The 22,175-nt window shown below is 38.4% G+C and overlaps 1 protein-coding gene across 1 annotated transcript in view; it reads left to right on the top strand.

Annotated features, from left to right (window-relative positions):
• Positions 1-22,175, top strand: part of LOC136707268 (basement membrane-specific heparan sulfate proteoglycan core protein-like) — a 160,456-nt gene that overhangs the window by 16,857 nt on the left and 121,424 nt on the right. The window contains exons 6-7 of the mRNA XM_066681247.1: positions 1,859-2,131; positions 2,896-3,171. Of these exons, the coding sequence (XP_066537344.1) occupies positions 1,859-2,131; positions 2,896-3,171 (549 nt within the window). The remainder of the gene's footprint in view (positions 1-1,858; positions 2,132-2,895; positions 3,172-22,175) is intronic.

Here is a 22,175-nt window from a genome sequence, read left to right as displayed (position 1 = left end):
GATAACACATTTTCTATCCATGTTAACTGTTTTAAATTTCACCTTAAAAATTTATGAGAGTATTATACACATTTTTAAATAAAAAAAATAAGTTAACACATAGAACACAACTTGCTCTGTTATTATGTAAGCATTTAGCTATAAAAACGAATTGGCATATACAAAGACAGTCTTAAGAAAAAAACAAAAAAACAAACAGGAAATAGACGTTGATGTGGAAATATATAAATATACACATCATGAGAGGTGGGTAAATGTTTTCCTCATTGATTCACCATAGACATAATGATTAAATGTTGAGCAGATTCTGGAAGGCATTGACCTGAGCTGACATAGGGTTTAATTGAAAGAGTGATATGTAGAATTCCTCAGTTTTTCCAGATTTTGAAGCAGAGAGAAAGAGAGTTGACTACATTATCAGTGCAGAGCTTTGCAGGATCAGTTACACAGAGATTGTTTAAGATAAAAAGTGAGTTCCATCTTTTAACTATTTGTTACAGACCAACTTGTGCAAGTAAAAGTGAGGTGGGGGGAGGGGGGGTCTTTCAGACTTTGCTTGGTCAGTGAGGTTTATTTTGTTTTTTAGAGAAATACACAGAGCTGCAAGTCAATGTTAAAAAAGGTTTATGGAAACAATATTCACCAATCAGCCACGAGATTAAAACCCCTCAAGGTAAACGGAATAACACTGATGATCTGGTGACAGTGGCACCTGTTGAGGGTGGGATACTGTAAATTAGTCTGAGTGTGAATAAAGCTAATGTGTTAGCAGCAGGAAAAACAGGCATGTGTAAGAAATTGAGTGATATTAACAAGGGCCAAATTGTGATTGTCTTTAAAGTTTTGCTGAGATCGGCTCCATGATGCCAGATCTTCTGAGGTATTATTGATTGTAGTGATTAGTAGCTACAGAAATGTATATTGTAACAAGTTATTCAGTTATTCTTCTCTTCTCCAGTCATTGGTTCTACAATATTTCATTTGTTATTATTTCTCCTGTTAATGAAGTTGCTGCTCAGTGCCAGTGGTGGGGGTGAAGTGCTGTTTCAGTTTTGTTGTTATTTATAATCTCTGTGTCCTTTGACCTGGTGCACCACAGCACAACCACCATGGGCCAGAAATAAGATCATTCAGCTTCAGACCCGCAGATAAAACTCATCACAATGTATATACCTTTATAAACACTGTTTGTGGAAAGGAGTTACTAGTGGTTTTGTTTGAATTGTTTCATTCACTTAGTCTCATGAAGTAATTTTTATTTATTTCTTCTGGATGAAGAATGATGTTCTCTGTTTCTCTTCCCTGTTTTAGTGTTTGTTTCCCTCATCCAAACAGAGCGCGCTCAAGGTGATTCACATTTACATTCATTGAAGTCTCTTGGAGCTGATAATTGTGTTCATAGAGTGGGATGAAGAGTTTGAGTTCAGTGACAGATGTGTGATTGATGTGTATGTTTTTTACAGAGCAGTATGATGCAGTTCTGGGTGTGGAGCCAAATTGGACAGAAATATTCAGTAGAGAGACAGTCACACTCAGATGTGTCTGTTCAGGAGGGACAGTAACTGACTGGAGGTACCATTGGTACAGTGGTCAGACTGAACTTTTCAGATCAATTGATAACAATTACATGCGTTTTGACATTGAAACACACCACAGTCAGAAATACCAGTGTTACTGTGTTGGGAAATACTATCACCTAGCCTCTGCTTGGAGTAATGAAGTGACTCTCACAGTGATTGGTACACGTCTGATCTTGTTACATGTAGTAATTCTTCCTATAACCTTTTAATGACTAGATCTGAGATTAAAGGTGAGTTTGAGTGGTTTAAAGTAACATTTGTGTGATGTCATTGTACAGAGAGACCAAAAGCTTCACTGACTCTGGATCCTAGTGCACAGATGTTTATTGGAGAGACACTAACTCTCAGATGTGACGTACAAAACCACACAGACACTGAGTGGAGTTACAGCTGGTTTAACAATGATCACTCAGTTTATAATTTAAGTGAAAGTAGGGAACTTTCATTCAGTGTAAACGTGTCTGTCATCGGTAACTACACCTGCAGAGGACAGAGGAGGAGTGACTCTCAGCTCTCAGAGATCAGTGATTCTGTTACACTGACTGTATCAGGTGAGTGTTAATCTGTTATTATTTACACTGATATTCATTAACTCCATCGTCATATCACTACATTTAACTCACAGGAACATACTCTGAAAATTAAATACAAATTCAGAATACTCAGTTCATTAAATCTCGTTCTCCTGATCTCAGATGTCCATTTGCAGAGCACATATTCTTTACTTGGTAATGGCTTTTTAACAGCTATATGTCTTTTCACACCCACAGTGCTGAGTTTTCTTGTCACAGTGGAAGAATGAACAGATCTGAAGATTTGAAATAAGAGTGGGGTTTGACTTCCTCCTGTTTCACAAATATCAAAGTGTTAATTACTGTGACAGACTTGTGCTCTAACAGGTCTTGAATGTGTCAATGTTTGGGGTCTCATTTTCTTCATATCTTTTCATAATGTATTGAAATCCAGTTTTAGAAAGTCCACTTTATGAAGTATTCATTTAGATTTTGGTTTGAGTCTGTCTCCTCCTGCTTGAGCTTTTTTTGGAGGACAAAGATGTAACTCACTGGTTTTCAATTTGTAAGGCAAGACAAGGCAGGTTTATTTATAGAGCACTTTTCATACACAAGGGCAGTTCAAAGTGCTTGTAAGAAGTGGTCTTTGACATTTGACCAGTTCTGCATGAACTGAAACAGCATCACATCATTGTGTAATAAACCTCTGTGCCAGATGTGTAAATATTGTATGTAACAGCTGTACAATGCTGAGGTAAAGGAACAGTGTGTGAACTCAATGATCTCTTTCTTTCCTACAACAGAAAAACCTAAACCTGAACTCACATCAAGCCGTAAAGGACCTGCATTGAGAAGACAGTCAATGGTTCTGTTCTGTGAGCTGGGTCAGTCTGCTGGATGGACATTTTACTGGTCCAAACACACACACAACCCTGAGAATGAGATCAGCACTGAAACACACTCCTACACCATCAGCTCAGTCAGTGACTCTGATGGAGGACAGTACTGGTGCAGAGCTGGGAGAGGAAACCCACTCTACTTCACCCACTACAGTGATACACTCTGGGTAAACGTTACTGGTGAGTGACTCTGTTTACTGTCTGTAATTAGTGTTGGACATGACACGTGTTATTTGCTGTGTTATTTTCTGCATAAACGCTGTTGTATGGTAAACATTGGGAACAAGTGAACTGTTCTAAAGAAGAGTGTTTGACTTTCTGCCCTTTAGTCCGATCACAACTGCTATACAACACTTTTCAAATTGGCTCTAACAAGATAGTAATAATAACACGTCAGAACGGTCATTTCTGTGTTGAAGGTGTGTCTCCTCCAGTCTTTCTGGTGGTCAGTCCCAACAGAACTCAACACTTTAGTACTGACTCACTCTCACTGAGCTGTGAGGGACAGAGGGACTCTACTGGATGGAGAGTGAGACGACACACACACAGTGAGAAGGTGTTTGATTGTTCATCAGTTACAGGATCTACCTGCAACATCAGCTCCCTCTCCACATCCCACACTGGAGTGTACTGGTGTGAGTCTGAATCTGGAGAGAGCAGTAATCCTCTCAACATCACAGTGCACTGTGAGTCTACATCAACTGTGCTGCATAGTTCTGTCAACAACTGAATCACATTTACTGCATTTACAGTGACTGCCCTCAGTCAATAATACCACTAGAGTCATTTTACAGCTAGTTCCTGAACAGTTCTTGAAGGGTCATTCTAGAGAAGTGTAGCAGGTTTAGGAGTGATGTCCTTTTAAATCTGACACTGTCCATTTCAGTTGGTTTAATCATTCCCTCTTTCATATCTCTGGTCGTCACTGAGGCAACTCCATAATGTCACAAAATATGTACAGCACTTTGAATGCCTTGGTAAAGTGCTAAATAAATGCAAATATCATTCATATATCCTTCATTCATATTTCCTCTGTCCCAGATGGTTCTGTAATTCTGGAGAGTCCTGTTCATCCTGTGACTGAGGGAGAGTCTCTGACTCTACGCTGTTTATATCGTGACACACAGCCCTCAGTCCTCACAGCTGATTTCTATAAAGATGGATCACTCCTCCAGCCCCAGACTACAGCAGAGATGACCATCCACACTGTCTCACAGTCAGATGAAGGTCTCTACCACTGTAAACACTCACAGAAAGGAGAGTCACCAAAGAGCTGGGTCTCAGTCAGAGGTGAGATGTAAAGATGTGCTGAAAATGCAAAACTGACATCATCAACTTTGTGTTTTATTTTGGACAAACCGTGTTGAGGAGGTGGTGTGTGAATGGAGTATTTTTACTGCAATGTACTTTTACACAGAACCCAGATATTTCAAAACAGTATGAATGAAGAAATTAGCAAATGACTAACTACAACTGTGTGTGTGTGTGTGTGTGTGTGTGTGTGTGTGTGTGTGATCTACAGTATCTTACACAGAGACTTCATCAGTAATATCAGTGCTCAGTGTGCTCAGTAGTGTCATGGCAGTGTCTCCATATCTGCTGGTGTCCATCGTGCTGGGCGTCAAATGCTACAGAGCTCGAGGTCAGAACTCTTTCAGTGCAACTGCAGATTAAATCCTTCACAGAATCTATAACAATAATAACTGCACATCAGAAGCAGCAGACATATCTTTAGTAGATCATAATTGTTCTAAGTGTATAATACTGACATTGGTCTTAGCGCAGATTTTATTTAAATGATTCTTAAAGTTTTATTCTTCAAAAATCATTTTAAAATGTGAAGTTTAAAAAAGACATTTCAGGCTGCAATAATGTCTTTACACCAGTGGGCGGCACAGCAACATCAGTCATTTTTAATCTAATTTTTTGTTTGTCCTCCAGCTCAAACCGATGAAGATCAAAGTCAGTCTGCTGTCACAGAAGAGTGAGAATCTAAAAGAAGAACTCAGTGTAGAAAGAACTCCCTCTGTGTGTTTAAAATCTATTCAAATGAGTTTTAGAGACTGATCACTTTTACCTTTAATCATGCTCCGCTTCTGTACACGTCATGGATAAAAAATCAATCTCATACATCATTTCTTTAGTTAAAACTCCAGTGGCTGTAATAACAGCTCCAGTTCTGTCAGGTATCACTCCCTCCAGTCTCACTTCAGATCCTGTCCATTTTAACCCACTCTTCCCCTAACACTGTGATTCATATCTGAGCAGAACACAGCACTGATATTCCCACCTTCCAGGACCACCACTGTAGGGGGTCTGTATGTGACGAGGACAGTTCTAAGACAAAGAGGTTCTTCCTCTAGAGACTGGAGTAATCTTTAATCTACAGATTTACCACCAGCAAATCCACAGTGAACAAGTTTTAACAAAAAACAAAAGCCACTCGGACTCTACTGTATGATGTTGTTTGCACAGATGTAAAATCTGATAATTTTATTTTCATATATTTTAAATTCATATTCTTCTTGTTTATTAATGAAATAAATTAGATAAATTGTCAGTAAATGAGTGACATGACTTGGTTTAATAAATGTGACGGAGAGGCAAAGTCTTTCAGAGAAGTATTTGGAGTGATTTTCTTTCATTTATTTTAAATCATATTTTTTCTTGTTTATCATTATTAATATCTATAATTTCATTAGTGAGTCCACCTCCAAGTTCGGTTAAAGTATATTTTCTATAAGCTCCTCCACTTCAGACTCTGTCCAAGCTGCTGAATCACCAGCAATACCTTTGTGTTTTTCCTGTTCTGTCAGAGATGTCTCTGGAGGAAATAAATGTGTAATTGTTTACAGTAAACTTAGTTCTGTTTCATTATTTTGTTGGAAGTGCTGCAAAATCTCTGTATTTTGTTAAGTTTGAATGGAGGATAATGTAACTGCCTCCGAGGAAGCTGCAGACTGTTACAATGCTCTGCTTCCTCTGAGGCAGATTCTAAAGAAGTACTTTATTTCATAGTGGATCATATTGCTCTGTATTTTCTCATTTTACAAAAATTCATTAAAATTCAAAAGCATATAAAAGTGAATGATTAATTTCACATAGTGAATCTAAACTATAGTAAACCCATGGCATCAGTGGCGGACTCAGATTGTTTGAAGGTCAGGGGTGAATAATAAAAAGGGCACCTAATGCTCGACATGGGGCCCCACTCGTGCAACAACACCTATGATGTAATGATATAAGGGCACTTCTGAAGACACATTATGGAATTTTTTTGCTGTAGAGAAGAGCTCTTCAAACTGTGGAATTGCAGTGGCGCTGGACTGGATTGGGAGTGAAATAGTTGTGTTCCTTTGTGGTAAATAGAGGAGAATATGTGCTACTTTTTATTTAATTTATTTTTGTTCTATATAAAAGTTCTGAACAAATGGAATGACTTGTTATTTATATACACTGTAGCAGTCTGCATATTGACACATGTTTTAGTTGAGGGGTGGGGTGGAGGGTAAGTTCAGGGCAGCTTCGCCCTGAACACTTAAGGCAGGCAGAAGAGGCACAAGAAACATCTCAAGCCTTTGTTTGCTTGCACCTTTAAGTGGAGAAAAGATATTTAAAATAAATACATAAGTAAATATATTAAAGCAAATCATTTGTTTGGTCCTTAAGTGCTTGTACCTCTTTGTTTATCTTCTTTTCAGTTCCTCACACAAACTCTACTTAGCTCTGTGCTTGGCTTCCTCTCTTGCTCAGTGTTGGCTCTCTGGGTGAGTCACCATGCTACATATAAGTTATTTTCAGTCACATGACTTCAATGATGTGTGAAATCCATTAGTATATGTGAGCACTGATACAGTACAACTACTTTGTCTGGTTGTCTTAGACTTGATGCTCCGCAGCATCCTGCCTGAGGGAAGCGGGTCAAAGAGTGATTTTAGATGCCATTTGTGATGCATCCAACCACTACTGTGTCGTCTGCTAATTTTACAATATGACCCCCGTGTATGGACAGCTGAGCAGTGTGCGGTGTGCTCCCAGCATTAGAACAGATTATATAAACACCCACACGCACAAATAAGAGAATAAGCTACCTAATTAATTTTGAGCTCTTCAGCACAAAGATGTGCAAATTAGAAAACATATTTTAATTTGACCTCAAACAGACTGTCTATATAAACATTATTGAATATATTATTGTTCTGTTAAAGAAACACACAACTTCAGTAACCAAACAAATGGTCTTAATACCAAGAACCTTTTTACAAACACACACACACACACTCACACACAGACACACACACAATGAAAAAATACAAACAAGTTTGAAAATGCATAGTGTTGTAAAATGTCTGGCTGGGGCTGGGGCAAGGCTGCCTGTTAAGCCACCCCCAGCCATCAGAGGGAGACATGGTGATACCATGCCTTAATTAGGAGAAATCAGTGGCACCTTTCCTCTCCTATTTACGGAAATCCAACACACACCTCAGTGCTCAGTCTTGGGTTTCTCTTATCAGAGTGTCACACAAGTCTGGCCAGTAATGTGGTAAAGTCCCACGAGTTTTCTCCTGGGTCTCCCTTTCCCTCAAACTTTTAGTTTTTCACCAGAGCTTTGCCTTTGAATTTACCTCTAAGGGTTTCTCAGGTTTCCCTCCTTGGGATTCAATATTTTCCTTTCCCCCCATTTTTCTGGTATAAATAAGTAAATAGAAATTAAATAAGTTCCTCTTCTTCCTCCTGTTCTTTTGCAAGTGACTGTTTGATGTATTTAATTTGTTTTCTCTTATTTCCTCCCTTTTGTTTTGGGAAGCTACTTCCTGCTGTTGTTTTCATTTTGCTCAGTGATTTTTGAGCTGTTCAGTTTTCTTCTTTTCTTGTATCACACTTCCTGGCACAGTTCTCTGTTGGTAGTTCACCCTGTTTACTCTAGTCTCCCAAGCCAAGGGTTTGGTGTTCAAATCCACCCTTGGGTTAGCTGCCACATTACAAGTGTGCTATGCATGATCCCTATGTGTTTTCCTCTAATAGTTTCTTTGCATCAGCCTAGTTTTGATTTTCAGCAGATGAACCTGCTGGATCAATATTTGCATCGTTGTGTTTGACCACTACCTGCTCAACATTAAGTAAATATTTCTCAGGGCACTGTACATTGTTTAACGGAATCTCCAACTCATTTTGCCCTGCAGCTGTGGCTGTTTATGACTTACAGATCAGGAGATCTGCCACCTTAAGTTCTAAAGCATTCGAGACGTTTAATATGAATTAGGGCTGGACATAAAATAAAACACAAAAAAATACAGTCCTGACACCTTTCTGACGTCACTATGCCTCAGGATCATAGGCAGGACCTCCGAGAGTGGGATGACAGGAGCTCCACTGCGGACTGGGCACTTCTCAAAGCGATTATACTGCTTCAGCAATGCTATGAGAGACAGCAGTGCTTTATAGTGATGGGTCGGTCACGAATGATCTAGCTCTAAGAATCGGCTCCCGTCACGTGATTGGTTAAGATGTGAGAGAGCATCTGTTTGTTTACACTATGCAAGAGCAGAGTGGGGAGGGGAGTGGTAAGAGACACACATAGTGACACACACAGCAAACAACAGGAGGGAGGGAGAGTCTTTAGACAGACTACACGCTGGAAAGGTGAAGAAAAGTATAGTTTGCAAAGTGACAATTTCATGTCAAGCAGGTTCCACAAACAACCTACACAGTGCAATTAGAAGAAAAAGACAAGCATCGGTTATTAACATCGGACAATCTGTTATTAATGAAGGTGCAGTGTGTCTACTGCAACTGTTGCTGTCTCTACAACTTCTACAGCCATCTAGACATACAACCCAGAGCTTTTTTTTTTTTTTTTTGCAAAAGGCTATGATCCCTTTCTATAAAGTAGACAAAGAATTCAGAAACTACGCTCATGCTCTCTATATACAATGTATTCACTTCCAAGCAGGAATATACTTTCCCAAAAAATTATTCCAGGCCTTTATGGCAGAGAATGTGCTTCACTCCTAGAAAGGGTTGAAAAAGCCACAGCTGTTTGTCTAACAACTGAGTGTTGGACATCGTGAACTACCACATCCTACATGTCAGAGATTGGACCTGTTGGTTTACTTTTTGTATTTTACATTTCACAATTCATTTTTGTATAAATAAAGCCATATAAATAATACATTTGATATAATGTATGTTTTTACACTAGTAATTCATTTTACACATCATTTGGAGCCACTTGGGAGCCAAAAGAGCCAGCTCTTTCTTAATGAGCTGAGCCAAAAGAACTGGCTCCCTAGAAAGAGCCATAATTCCCATCACTAGTGTTTTAGCTCAGTGTTTCCTTAATCTATGACCACACACCCTGGATATTTTATGACCATGTACAGTAAATATCTTACGTATGTTTCCTTTAACATACTGCATTGAAATTATACAAATGAGTTTTGATACTGTAGTGCCTGCTAAAAATGACAGTACATGATTTAAACACATAAGAAATAGCAATGCAGTGATGTGGGCTGGACCAGATATCATTCACACTTTTCAACCATAAGAGGCTTGAGACTCAACTTGGACTTGTGCTCAAAGACATGAAACATGACTTGGACTTGTCAAAATTGACTTGTGAACATCTGTGTGTGTGGCATCAAAGTGGGGCCAAAAGCTTTGAAAAACCATGTATCAGAATCCATAACTGAGAAATTAAGGGGAGGACTGTTATTAGTATTGAGAGTCTTTAAAAACAGCATTATAAAGAGAACACTTCCATTTATTACTCATTTATTTTGTATATGCGCTAAGCTTCTCAGTAATGCGTCTCTCGGCCATGCTTTCAGTTTCAAAACCTTTCTCGTGTGTGAGCCCTAGGTCCCAATGACTAAAAGAAACAAAGAGAGACAGAGTTAAGGGTTCTTTTTATTTTTTTTATTTTTTTGCACATACACCCCACAAATTTCAGTTAATCCTAAATGATGTAAACCAGAAGGAATGTATCAAAATATAGATGTATATAGTAGATTAGTCAAATGAGAACACCAAAACCACAAAAGCATTTAATTTTAGCTGTATCAAGTTTTACTCTGAATTTAATATGAATTAGACATGGATATCAGAGATTTCAATAGAAAAGTAAATATGCATTTGGATGAATACTATTGGCCCAGTATCAAAAGTATTGTATATTCATATAATATATTAGTTAATAGTGATATGAAACCTCTAAACCAAGTTAACGGCTCTGAACAAATACACGTTAATCATTACCTATCTGAACAGTGGGCGCACACACACACACACACTCAGCAATGTAAATGGACAAAACGTTGCAAGCCTGAATCGTGGCTTGTGCACAGTGAGGCTCAAAACATCAACAGCCACTTCACTTGCTTAATGCAACCAAACAAAATTAGCTTTTGTCCAGCATGGCTCTCTCCCTCTCCACACAGCTCTTAGCCCCGCCCAATCCCAGACTCATAATTGACAGGCAACAACCAATTGCCTAGCACAGACAAAAACAAAGATATCTCTACAGAAATCAGTGAAAAGTAAGGTCTGAGCACATGAGCTATTACACTAACTAAAATTAACTTTCTATAATTTCCTGTAAAATATATATTTTTAAACAATTTTAATTGGGAAATACAACTGGATTACATATACAGGGTGGGCCATTGATATGGATACACCTTAATAAAATGGAAATGGTTGGTGAAATTAACTTTGTGTTTGTTGCACATTAGTATATGGGAGGGGGGAAACTTTTCAAGATGGATGGTGGCCATTTTGAAGTCGGACATTTTAGATCCAACTTTTGTTTTTTCAATGGGAAAAGGGTCGTGTGACACATCAAACTGGGTATAAATGCTCCCTTTTATTTACCCACTATTTAAATGTGTGAGGATGTGACTGAACTCTAAGGCTATGTTCACACCACAACAGCTAAAAGTGGCCCAAATCTGAACTGTTTGGTCATATGTGACACAGATGTGTTGTTTGTGTGACCAGCACAAATTGCATTGAGCTTCACTTTTTAAATTCAGATTTGGGCCACTTTCATATGTGATATTAAGATCCGATCCATATCCAATCTGTGCCATTGTGACTCTGTCTGAACTGCCAGATTGGAATTCATGTGATATTTAGTCACAGTGGCCACTGAGAATGATATCCGGACAATGGTCCAAAGCATTTTTCATTTCAATTTGAGGTGTTTAGGATGTGGCCAAGTCCAAGTAAAATTTTTGTATTGTAAAAAATATCAGCAAATGAAAAACATGTGAAACTTCTTAATCCAGGTTTCTGTCTCATTTATGAGAAAATAAAATTGTAGAAATTTTTATAAAGTGTTCTTTATAAAACATACAGGATAAAAGTTTATTGTTCTATATCAGTTTTTTATTGTTTTTTTTTTTGTATGAAACCGTATAAATGTGTACCTGCTTCTCTTTGGAGACTTTGTGTTCGTGAGAGACCCGGTAAAAGAATACTCTGTTTTTAACATAAAGCTCATATGGAATAAAGAAAAGGTAGGTTTTGTAATACATCGCTGGACAGTCCGGTCCCATTCCTTCATTTCAAGAATGAAAGTGCTTTGTATGAAACAGATGGACATTTCCTTCTGGTCAGCACCTGAAGCATCTTCCTTTGTGCATGCAAGTCAGTTCAGGAGCGTGATCTGTTCAGACTGATGCCAGATATAGGTCACATTATACAGACAGTGTGAACAGCAGAACAAAAAAATCAGATTTGGTCACGAAATCAGATTTGGGCCACTTTTACCCGCTGTGTGAACATAGCCTAAATGGTTCTATGTTAGAAATGTTATGCTCTGCTTGACTGCAGTAGCAGTTGTTTTACACGTGCATTGTGTAATAGGACGAGAAGACACATGGTTCTACTACTCCATCTGTTTAGGTGACGGTTCTGGACATGGTGATTCAACTTTAGTAATGAACTGAAAACACAAAGACAGTCTGCAGGTAGGAGAAATTCTGATAAGCACTGTCTGGACAAAAGTTTGTAGACACCAACCTGTCCAATGATTCTTCTGAAGTCAAATGAATCAGTGAGAAGTCTTTACTTTGCTAGAACATCTGCTTTTCTAGGAAGTCTTCACACAGAATAATTTAAGATAGCTGTAAATATTTGACCTCTTTACGCCTCATGAACAGCAGTGAGGTCAGATCCTTCACTTAAGAACATTCAGTTACCACTGTAGCTCGATCGTGCCGCTTCTCCCTATTCAACATAAGGAAGATTAGGCCATACCTAACTCAACATGCAACACAGCACCTTGCTCAGACGTTAGTAATCTCCCGTGTTGACTATTGCAACGCCCTCCTGACAGGTCTTCCAGCCTGTGCTGTGAGACCGCTACAGATGATCCAGAATGCTGCAGCACGCCTGGTTTTCAACCAGCCTAAAAGAGCACATGTCACGCCCATATTAGTTGAGCTGCATTGGCTACCCTTAGCTGCTCGCATCAAATTTAAATCACTAATGATGGCCTTCAGAGTATTCACAGGTTCTGCTCCCATCAACCTCAATAGACTCTTAAAACCATACGTTAGCGCCCGCCCTCTCCGTTCTTCAAAGGCGCGCCAACTAACACGACCAACCCCCCGTACAGGTCAGTGGAGGCTATTCTCATCTCTGGTACCATGCTGGTGGAACGAGCTTCCAAGCACTATCAGAGCAACAGGGACCCACTCCGCATTCAAGAAATCCTTGAAAACCCAGCTTTTCCGAGAGTATCTCTTGCACTGAATGTCTTTCTTTAATGCACTTATTACTTCCTGGCATATTGCACTTAATGTAAGGTATTTTGTATAATTTGTGCTGTAGTTTGAATGTTGGATCCTCTTTTGTAAGTCGCTTTGGATAAAAGCGTCTGCCAAATGCATAAATGTAAATGTAAGTTCCACTGCTCCGTGGCCCAAAACTGGAGGGTTTTATGCTGCTCCAGCGCATTGGCACGGGTCATGTTGACATTAGGTTCATATGCGGCTGCTCCACATCATCCCATTATATTAATAATGCTCTTTAATGGAGATAGTTGTCTGTGTACACCAAGTTTCAGCAAGATTCACTCATTAGAAGAGGTGTATTAGAACATTTAGACAGTTTAAAGAAGTGACATTTATGTTGATTTGATCATCATTAGATCACTGTATGTGTGAATTAAATTAGGTTCAGCTCTTATTGATATTTTCTGTGATGTAAGCCGTAATTTAAATGTTATTAGCCAAACAAGCACTCATTGATGATCCTTTTCCCCCAAAGGTCCATGAAGAGTGAGCAGAACTGCACTGACCCCATCCACAAGCCCGAGTCTGGATAGAGAGGCTTTACAAGAAACAAACTTTTCAAAGACATTTAAAGCCAGTAAAAATCATGAAAATTTGTGGACGTTTGTAAAGTCTACATCTTTGAGAAATATACTATAAATTGATGAGTAAAATAAGAATATATTATTAATGAAGCTTTTTATTATTATTATAATTCATAAATCCAACAGATATCAGTTAAATGTTTACCATACTATGCACTTATGACTTTAAGTGATATTACTGTATTGCTTTTGCGTAAATTGCATCCAAAATCCTTATAACTGTCCATTGTGTTTAACAATTGGTCAGGTTTGCTGCTTTATAAAAAGGAATTTCTAATAAATAGTCCATACAACTAACCGATATCAATTGTATTTAAAATAATTTGAAATATGAAGTGATACTACTGTATAGTTTTGGAGTAAATGGTTTCCAAAATCCCAAAGTTTGTAAACAGTTTATGATGAGTCATGTTTGCTGCTTTTTAAAATAGGAATTTCTAATAGGTAGTCCATATAACCATCAGATATCAGTTCAGTGTTTACCATACTATGTACTTATTAGATATGACAATTTTATGAAGCATGGAAATTGACCAATTATTAAAAACCTTTTTAAAAAGGTGAGATATACCATACAGTAATATCACCTCATATTTCATAAGTAGTCCATATAAACATCAGATCTCAGTTCAATGTTTATTGCACTTTATTCTTATGAAATATACATTCATTTTAAGACAAAACAAGGTGGGTAAGTTTACATTTTGTTTAGTAGAATGATCCACAACCCAAATCAAACCTCTTCTGTGGGGGTCCTGACCACTGAAGCACAGAGTGAAATGATAATAATGCAGAGAAACAGGTGGATGACACTCTGTAATTGCAGAACTACAAAGTGCTTCAGTTTGGTCAGTGGAGCTGATAAAATGGGCAGTGAGAAAAAAGGTAGGTGTTCCTATGTATGTTCTCTTGGTCTACATTGTCTTTGCGAAAAAATGTCTGCTGATAAACCAATGTAACACACTTTGTTTTTGGGTTATAACTGTTTTACTTCAACTGCTCAAATATAAACTTAATAAAAAACATCAACATTCCTCATGATTTTGTGACAATTACCTACACTAGTTTTGTATTTATTGAGATAAAACATGAAACTGACTTGTGCTTGTGTGTTATTATAGAAACAATCAACAGTTTGCTACAAATTGTTATGAAATATGATCAATGCTGCATGTAATACCTCAAAAATGAGTAGATTTTCTTGATTTGCTACTGTACTATGTATCACTTTCTCAGAGAAGGCCAGTTCTTTCTGCAATAGTGCACATGTATCCTTGCTGTCCCAGAAGCAAAGAAAACATGACAGAATTTTATAAAAGCCCAGTCACTTTCCATCAATAAAGAAGAGTACGTAATTCAAATTTACAAAGATAACCAAAAACCGTTCAGAAGTGTGTGGTTTTCCGAAATTTACGACTGCACTGAAAATCACTTTCATGAATCAGTCCCCAAATATAGTCTCACATCATGTCGTTATATTGTCCTTGGCAACAGTGTTCAAAGTTCATGTCCTGGGAAAAGTGAACTTAAAAATAAAGTTGTGTTTGGTGTTTGATATGAAGGAAAAATCAAGTCTAACACTTCTTTTAAGCAGAAACAATAAGAATGTAGAGTGTAATCTTGATGGATGTGTTTGGGCTTCCTTAGCCACCGTACCCTTTGTCACATTGATCTTTGTTCAGTTTCTGACCACAGAACTGCTATTGCCCAGATATCTGAGTGGTAGATCATTCTCAACTCAGAGGTGACACTCGCATGGTATTGTAAATGGTGTTATTATGAGTGTTTCAGACACATCAGTGTTGCAAACAGTGTCATTGCTAGATTGAAAATGGGCCAACAAACAAATGCAAAATAAAGTGTGGCCTTATACAAGTGCCTACACTGTGGAATAGATAGATAAACATGTCCCATGAGGTAATGAACTCATACAATTTGTAAAGGTGCTACAAAGTATTCTGAGCAATGCCATAGGTGCACCACTTGTGATAAAGGTTCTGGGTTCCTATCCTGCTCTGGGTGATCGTCTGTGAGGAGTTTGTGTTCTCCTCATGTCCATGTGGGTTTTCTTCAGGTGCTCCAGTTTCCAGTGATTCTGGTAGGCTCCGGACCCTGAAGAGCTTTACTGAAAATGAATGAACCAGCTGTGTATAGTTTTCATCCTTGTGATTGCCTAGGAAGCCATGAACCCCAACAGGCAAAGCAAAGTATGCCTTGTAGGCCTCACACATCTTAGCAGATGCTTTCACAGAGTACTTTTTCGCTCGTCTTTATAAATTGGATCCTGTAAACAAAAAATAAATGGTTAAAAATAAAATATGAAAACATATAATTTCATTCATTCATTATCTGTAAGTGCTTATCCAGTTCAGGGTCGCGGTGGGTCCAAAGCCTAACTGGAATCATTGGGCGCAAGGCGGGAATACACCCTGGAGGGGGCGCCAGTCCTTCACAGGGCAGCACACACACACACACACACACACACACACACATCTATGGATACTTTTGAGTCACCAATCCACCTACCAATGTATTTTTGGACTGTGCGAGGAAACCGGAGCACCTGGAGGAAACCCACATGGACACAGGGAGAACGGCAACAAAATAATTTAATTCTCATCAATGTATTAACTTAATATTTTGCTTGTGGATTATATTATTTTATTATATTTTTTAGCAAAATATAACTCCATAACAGGGAGTTAATATACTGTGTTGATGTATGTAATTGTAAACCTCCAAATATGTTTATAGCAGGTAAATGTGCCAAAGAGTTTGTTAAAAGAAGAATCCTTTAAAAACAATTGTATCTTGTGGCTAAAAATAGAATTTTATTGAAATAGTAAAAAGCTTCAATGATAGGATATAATGCTCATTTTTAATTCACATTGTTTACTCTTTTGTCATAAAACAAAGTAAAACATTTTGAGCTGCATTCATGTATGAAAGGTCTTATACAAATAAATATATTACAGGCAACTGTATTTAATTTGGTAGTAGTATAATTTGTGTATCATATATAATGTAGAAGTTAAGAAAAGAAGCAAAATGGTTTCTTTTACCAACATTTAATGGTTATTTTAACCAACTTTCATAGATATGTAGATATTGATTACAATTATAGACTGAAGGAAAAATGAAAAAAAGACAAAACATCCATTAAAACAACAAAACCTGGGCTTCATTTCACAAAAGCGATGCAAGTTCAGAAACGCAGCAAATCCAGTTACAACACAATGGATGTTTTCTGGAGAACCCTGAAAGATGCTGCACCCCAGAGACATGATGTGTATACACAGAACAACAAAGTCTTGCCAGAATCTGACTCCGTTTGTGTGCAAAGCTTACAGCAGATTACACTCATGATTCCTATTTCTGTTTAAAACAAGTGTTAGATATTTTCTTCACATCACAAACAGAACAGAACCTGAATCATTGCTTATATTGCATTTAATAAACTTGTGTTTGATATGAAGGAAAAATCAAGTCTAACACTTCTTTTAAGCAGAAACAATAAGAATGTAGAGTGTAATCTTGATGGATGTGTTTTGTGCTTTTGCAGCTTGTTTTAATTTGCAGTGAGTTTGGGCTTCCTTAGCCACCGTACCCTTTGTCACACTGATCTTTGTACAGTTTTTGACCACAGGACTGCTATTGCCCAGATATCTGGGTGGTGGATCATTCTCAACTCAGAGGTGACACTCGCATGGTATTGTAAATGGTGCTATTATGAGTGTTTCAGACACATCAATGTCGAAAACAGTGTCATTGCTAGATTGAGAACGGACCAACAATCAAGAGCAAAATAAAGTGCGGCCTTATACAAGTGCCTACACTGTTGAATAGATAGATAATCATGTCCCCTGAGGTAATGAACTCATACATTTCATAAAGGTGCCACAAAGTATTCTTTGAGTAATGCCACAGGTGCACCATTTGAGTTAAAAGTTCTGTCCAGTCAAAGGCCTGGGTTTCCTAAGATCATTTTTTTATGACCCGAACCTGAGTGTGTTAAACCTGTAAAGGTAAATTGGGCTAATTGATTGGATCGATTTGATTAATTTTTTTTAATCACTTTTGTATTTGAAGGATTTATTCTTGCAGCAAGTAAGTCCAAATTATTTAGTAACACAAATATTCAGTCAGATGTGTTATTAGTTAAAGAAGTTACATGATGTATATGGCAAGTGGAAGTAATGTAGCGAGAGTAGAGTAGAGCAGAGTGTGGCTCCTGTACAGTTGTGAGACTGAAAATAAAAGGCAGCACTGCCAGAACTATACCAATCCTGCTTCATTTTCAAGTGAAAATGACACCAACCCTACATCCAACACCTACACAAACAATGTAGATTTTCATTTGTGTTCTAATAAATATCTGAAGGTTTTGCCAAAAAGGTGGCATTAAAAAGAAAATGATATTGCATAATTATGGAGAATGTATTAATTTAATCTCTTTGTTCAACTGGGTCCAAAGAATTGAGAAGAGGAACAGGGGTAGACTGAGGATAAAAGTTTTTAAATGAGAACAATAAAGAAAAGGAATAAAGAACAGAAAAGACTGAAGAACAAATAATTAATAAAAGTAGCAAATAGTTTAAAAAGTAGTTGAGAGAAGAAAATTAAGATATACTACTGTAGGAGTACAGGAGCAAGAAGTCAAGGATTGGAAATACAGGACACGAGAGAGAAGAGAAAAAAATGGAGGTAAGATAATAGAGAGGGCTGATGAGAGAGGAAAAAGGCTTAGACAGAGAGAACATACAACAGAGGAATTGGGATGAGTAGTCTAAAAGTGCGTACATAGTTTTTGAAGCTATATGTCAAATTGTTGTGTCTATCAAATATTATTTCTGTTTACTGTTTTACTAGATCAAGAGTGGGAGCAGCAAGTGAAGCCACAACAGTGAGAGCAGAGAGGTTCAGAAACATGAGAGAGGAAGGAAATAAAAGAGGGAAATAGATGAATGCTAAATGGTGATATGATAAACTAGACAGAAACAGTAGCTAAGAGGGAGGATGAATGGTGTTCACATACAAAACTGCAAGTGTTTTTAGTCTGATGCTTTTGAGTCAATCTTTATTTTGACAGCAGTTAGTGTCACAGTCACACAGCTCCAGGGATCTGGAGTCCTGCTCTGGGTCACTGTCTGTGAGGAGTTCCACATGGGCTTCTTCCAGATGCTCTGGTTACCTCCCATGGTCCAAAAACACACATTGGTAGGTGGATTGGCGACTCAAAAGTGTTCATAGGTGTGAGTGTGTGTCACCTTGTGATGGACTGGTGACCCCTCCAGTGTGTGTTCCCGCTTTGCACCCAATGAATGCGGGTTTGGCTCCAGACACACCGCCACCGTGAACTTACAATTGAATGACTGTTAATGATTTGGTGTATTTGGTGTATTTGATAGCATGTATTTTGTATTGTAATTTAATGACCAAGTGTTCCTAAACTTGTAGAAAATCAGAGATGAAGTAGATAGTGTAGCAACCTGCCACAAATAAATTAATAACACACAGTGAGATAAAATCTGCTGTGCATTAAGTTTCACTGCTGTAGAAAGTCAATGCCAAGAAGAAGCCAAAAGATAGTTAGATCTACCAACACTGGCCTTCTAGTCCAATATACCAGACACTAATCCATAGGTTGCAGGTCCTTTAGTGCTGCTGCCCCCAGTCTTTGGAACACTTTGCCTTGATCTCTCATCTCTGCTCGTCACTGTGTTCCTTTAAGTTTCAGCTGAAAATTTTCCTCTTCTCTTTCTCCTTGTTACATTTTTTTTATTTTTATATTTTAACACTCTGTAAAGCATCCTTGGATTTGTGAAAGATGCAATATAACTTAAACTTCTTATTCTCATTTTATTAAAATTGTTCATTATTTCACTAAAACATCTTCTTATGCAAGAAAAAGACAAAGTGAACAAGCAGCAGCCATTTTCCTGCATTTACAAGCCTGGTGTTATGCTGCATTTAAGTGATGTTGGAAACTGGGAAATACCATTTTTCCGACTTGTGAATTGCACTCGAAAGGTGGACAAAGTTGTATTTACCACTGGTAAACTCAGGATTCTACATGGGTTAGACAATGAAACTGAAACACCTGTTATTTTAGTGTGGGAGATTTCATGGCTAAATTGGACCAGCCTGGTGTCCAATCTTCATTAATTGCACATTGCACCAGTAAGACCATGTGCATCCAATGGTTCAAACATTGTGTCATGAAGACGCTGCGTGTATCAGGAGGACAATGCACCAATACACACAGCAAGACTGGTGAAGGATTGGTTTGATGAACATGAAAGTGGAGTTGAACATCTCCCATGGCCTGCACAGTCACCAGATCTAAATATTATTGAGCCACTTTGGGGTGTTTTGGAGGAGTGAGTCAGGAAACGTTTTCCTCCACCAGCATCACGTAGAGACCTGGCCACTATCCTGCAAGAAGAATGGCTTAAAATCCCTCTGACCACTGTGCAGGACTTGTATATGCCATTCCCAAGACGAACTGACACTGTATTAGCCGCAAAAGGAGGCCCAACACCATACTAATAAATTATTGTGGTCTAAAACCAGGTGTTTCAGTTTCATTGTCCCACCACTGTATATAACGTTTTGATGATATTCTAATTTATTGAGATGCACCAGTATTCTCTGCCTCCTTCAAGAAAACTCTGCTCAATTTATGTACCACCAACATTAGAGGAACCAGCCCTATTCACATGGGATTTACCAGTTAAAATGAGTTTAAATGTTTTGCAGTGGTTGTGTTGTGTCAGTATTTATTCAAGGGCGGTGGATTTGGATCTGACTTTGTATTTCACCTTCCTCTTACGTTTCCCCTTTTTTGTTAGTATTATTATTACTACTTTTTTTATTATTATTTTCTTACCTCCTGTGGCAGAGAAACTGACTTCAGGAGCTGCATTAATAGCCCATTTGATCTGATCCTAAAGCCACTGTAGTACAAGCTGCGATCCACTGTGTGTTCCAAGAGCATTCTTTCAGAATCAGCATTAGCTTATTCATCAATCTGTTCTACAGTAGCTCTTGTGGGGGTTTGGACCAGATGGAGTAGTCTTTACTCCCCAAGTGCATCAGTGAGCTTTGGTTGCCTATGACCCGGTAGTTGACTGGTTGTCATTCCTTGAGCCACTTTTGGTAAATACTAACCATTGCATATGAGGAACACCCCACAAGACCAACTGATGATGGAGATGTTCTGACCAAAATATTAGGACGTCACAAAATTACTGAAATACAAAGAGGTGTGACAGCCTTATATACACTACCAGCTGCAGTTAGAACAGAATGCAGTTGGTATTTGTGTGTATATGTTTGTATGTATGGGAACATGGAGCAATGAGATGTTTGAAGTCATTGCATAAAGGGGAAACTTGAGTTTGTGCCCAAGACACCAGACCAGAACTTAAAATAAAAAATAATCTATTCTGGATTCAGATACAGAATTGTAACTTTGCTCAAATTGAGTGAACACAGAACAAAGGAATAAAGTTTCACCAAAATTTAATGTGGAATAAACCAATGAAATACAAGAAATATTACAAAATGTGCATAAAATAAGTTACACCTTTTCTGGATTTGGGCCTTGGTCAAGGGTCATGGTGGGAGTGCTTGTGTGGTTTAATAGCATCCAGGGCTATATTGTTGGGAGCTGTGGGTCACCGGGACCTACCCTTAGAGCAAGGCAGCCCATGTAACCCAGTTGGGCTCATCCCAAAAAAGCAATATGGGAGGGACATATGGACCCACCATCACCAAGGTCCAGGGTAAGGGTGTAGTGCAGTACAGGGTGGTGGTGATGGGGTCCCTGGTGGCATGGACCTTGTCAACAAACTGGGAAACTGACTCTTGGGACATGGGATGTAGCCTCACTGTGGGGGAAGGATCTGGAACTTGTGCAGGAATTTGAGAGGTACCAACTAGTTATAGTTCAACTCACCTCTACACACAATGTGGGCTCTGGAACCAACCCCCTTGAAAAGTGATATTTCTTTCCTACAGGAGCTGCACAGTGTGAGCGGTACCAGGCGAGTTTGGGGGTACTCTGAAGTACCAGGCTGGCAGCCATACAGCTGGAGCTTTTACCAGTAAATGAAGGAGTCGCCCGAATGTATCCTGGCTCACAGAGAGTAGGACCAGGGAGTTTACTAATACAATCTTTATGTGTGTTGTGGACACCTCCAGAGTGTGTTCCCGCCTTGTGCCAAGTGATTCCAGGTAGGCTCCGAACCCACCGTGACCCTGAACTGGATAAGACAATGAATGAATAAAAGAATATTTTGTAATGCATTTTTCTTGAAACCAAATCATTACAGATAATGGTTAATGTTAAATTAAATCATTTATTGTCTGTAATTTCTTATCCAGTTCAGTGTTGCAGAGGTTCCGGACCCTACCCAGAATCACTGGGTGCCTGGACAGGTTGCCAGTTCCTCACAGGGCACTCACACATTCACTCAGACCTATGGACACTTTTGAGTGGCAGTCCACCTACCAATGTGTGTTTTTAGACTGTGGAAGTAAACAAGAGCACCTGGAGGAAACCCACACCGACACAGGGAGAACATAGAAAACTCTTCTCAGAATCATCCAAACACACAAACCTAAGACCTTGGAGCTGTGTGACAGTGACACTACCGGCTGGGTCTCCATGCCACCAAAAAGTAAAGGACTAAGAAATGTAAAAAAAAAAAAAAAAATAGATGTACCACAAAATAAGAAACATAAAATGTCTTTGAAATAAAGAAAAACAATAATAAAAAGTAAAAGTAAACAT

The sequence above is a fragment of the Hoplias malabaricus genome, chromosome 9 (genome assembly GCF_029633855.1).
Source record: "Hoplias malabaricus isolate fHopMal1 chromosome 9, fHopMal1.hap1, whole genome shotgun sequence".
In the NCBI taxonomy this organism is placed as follows: Eukaryota; Metazoa; Chordata; class Actinopteri; order Characiformes; family Erythrinidae; genus Hoplias; species Hoplias malabaricus.
This window is presented reverse-complemented; position numbering and strand designations above follow the sequence as displayed.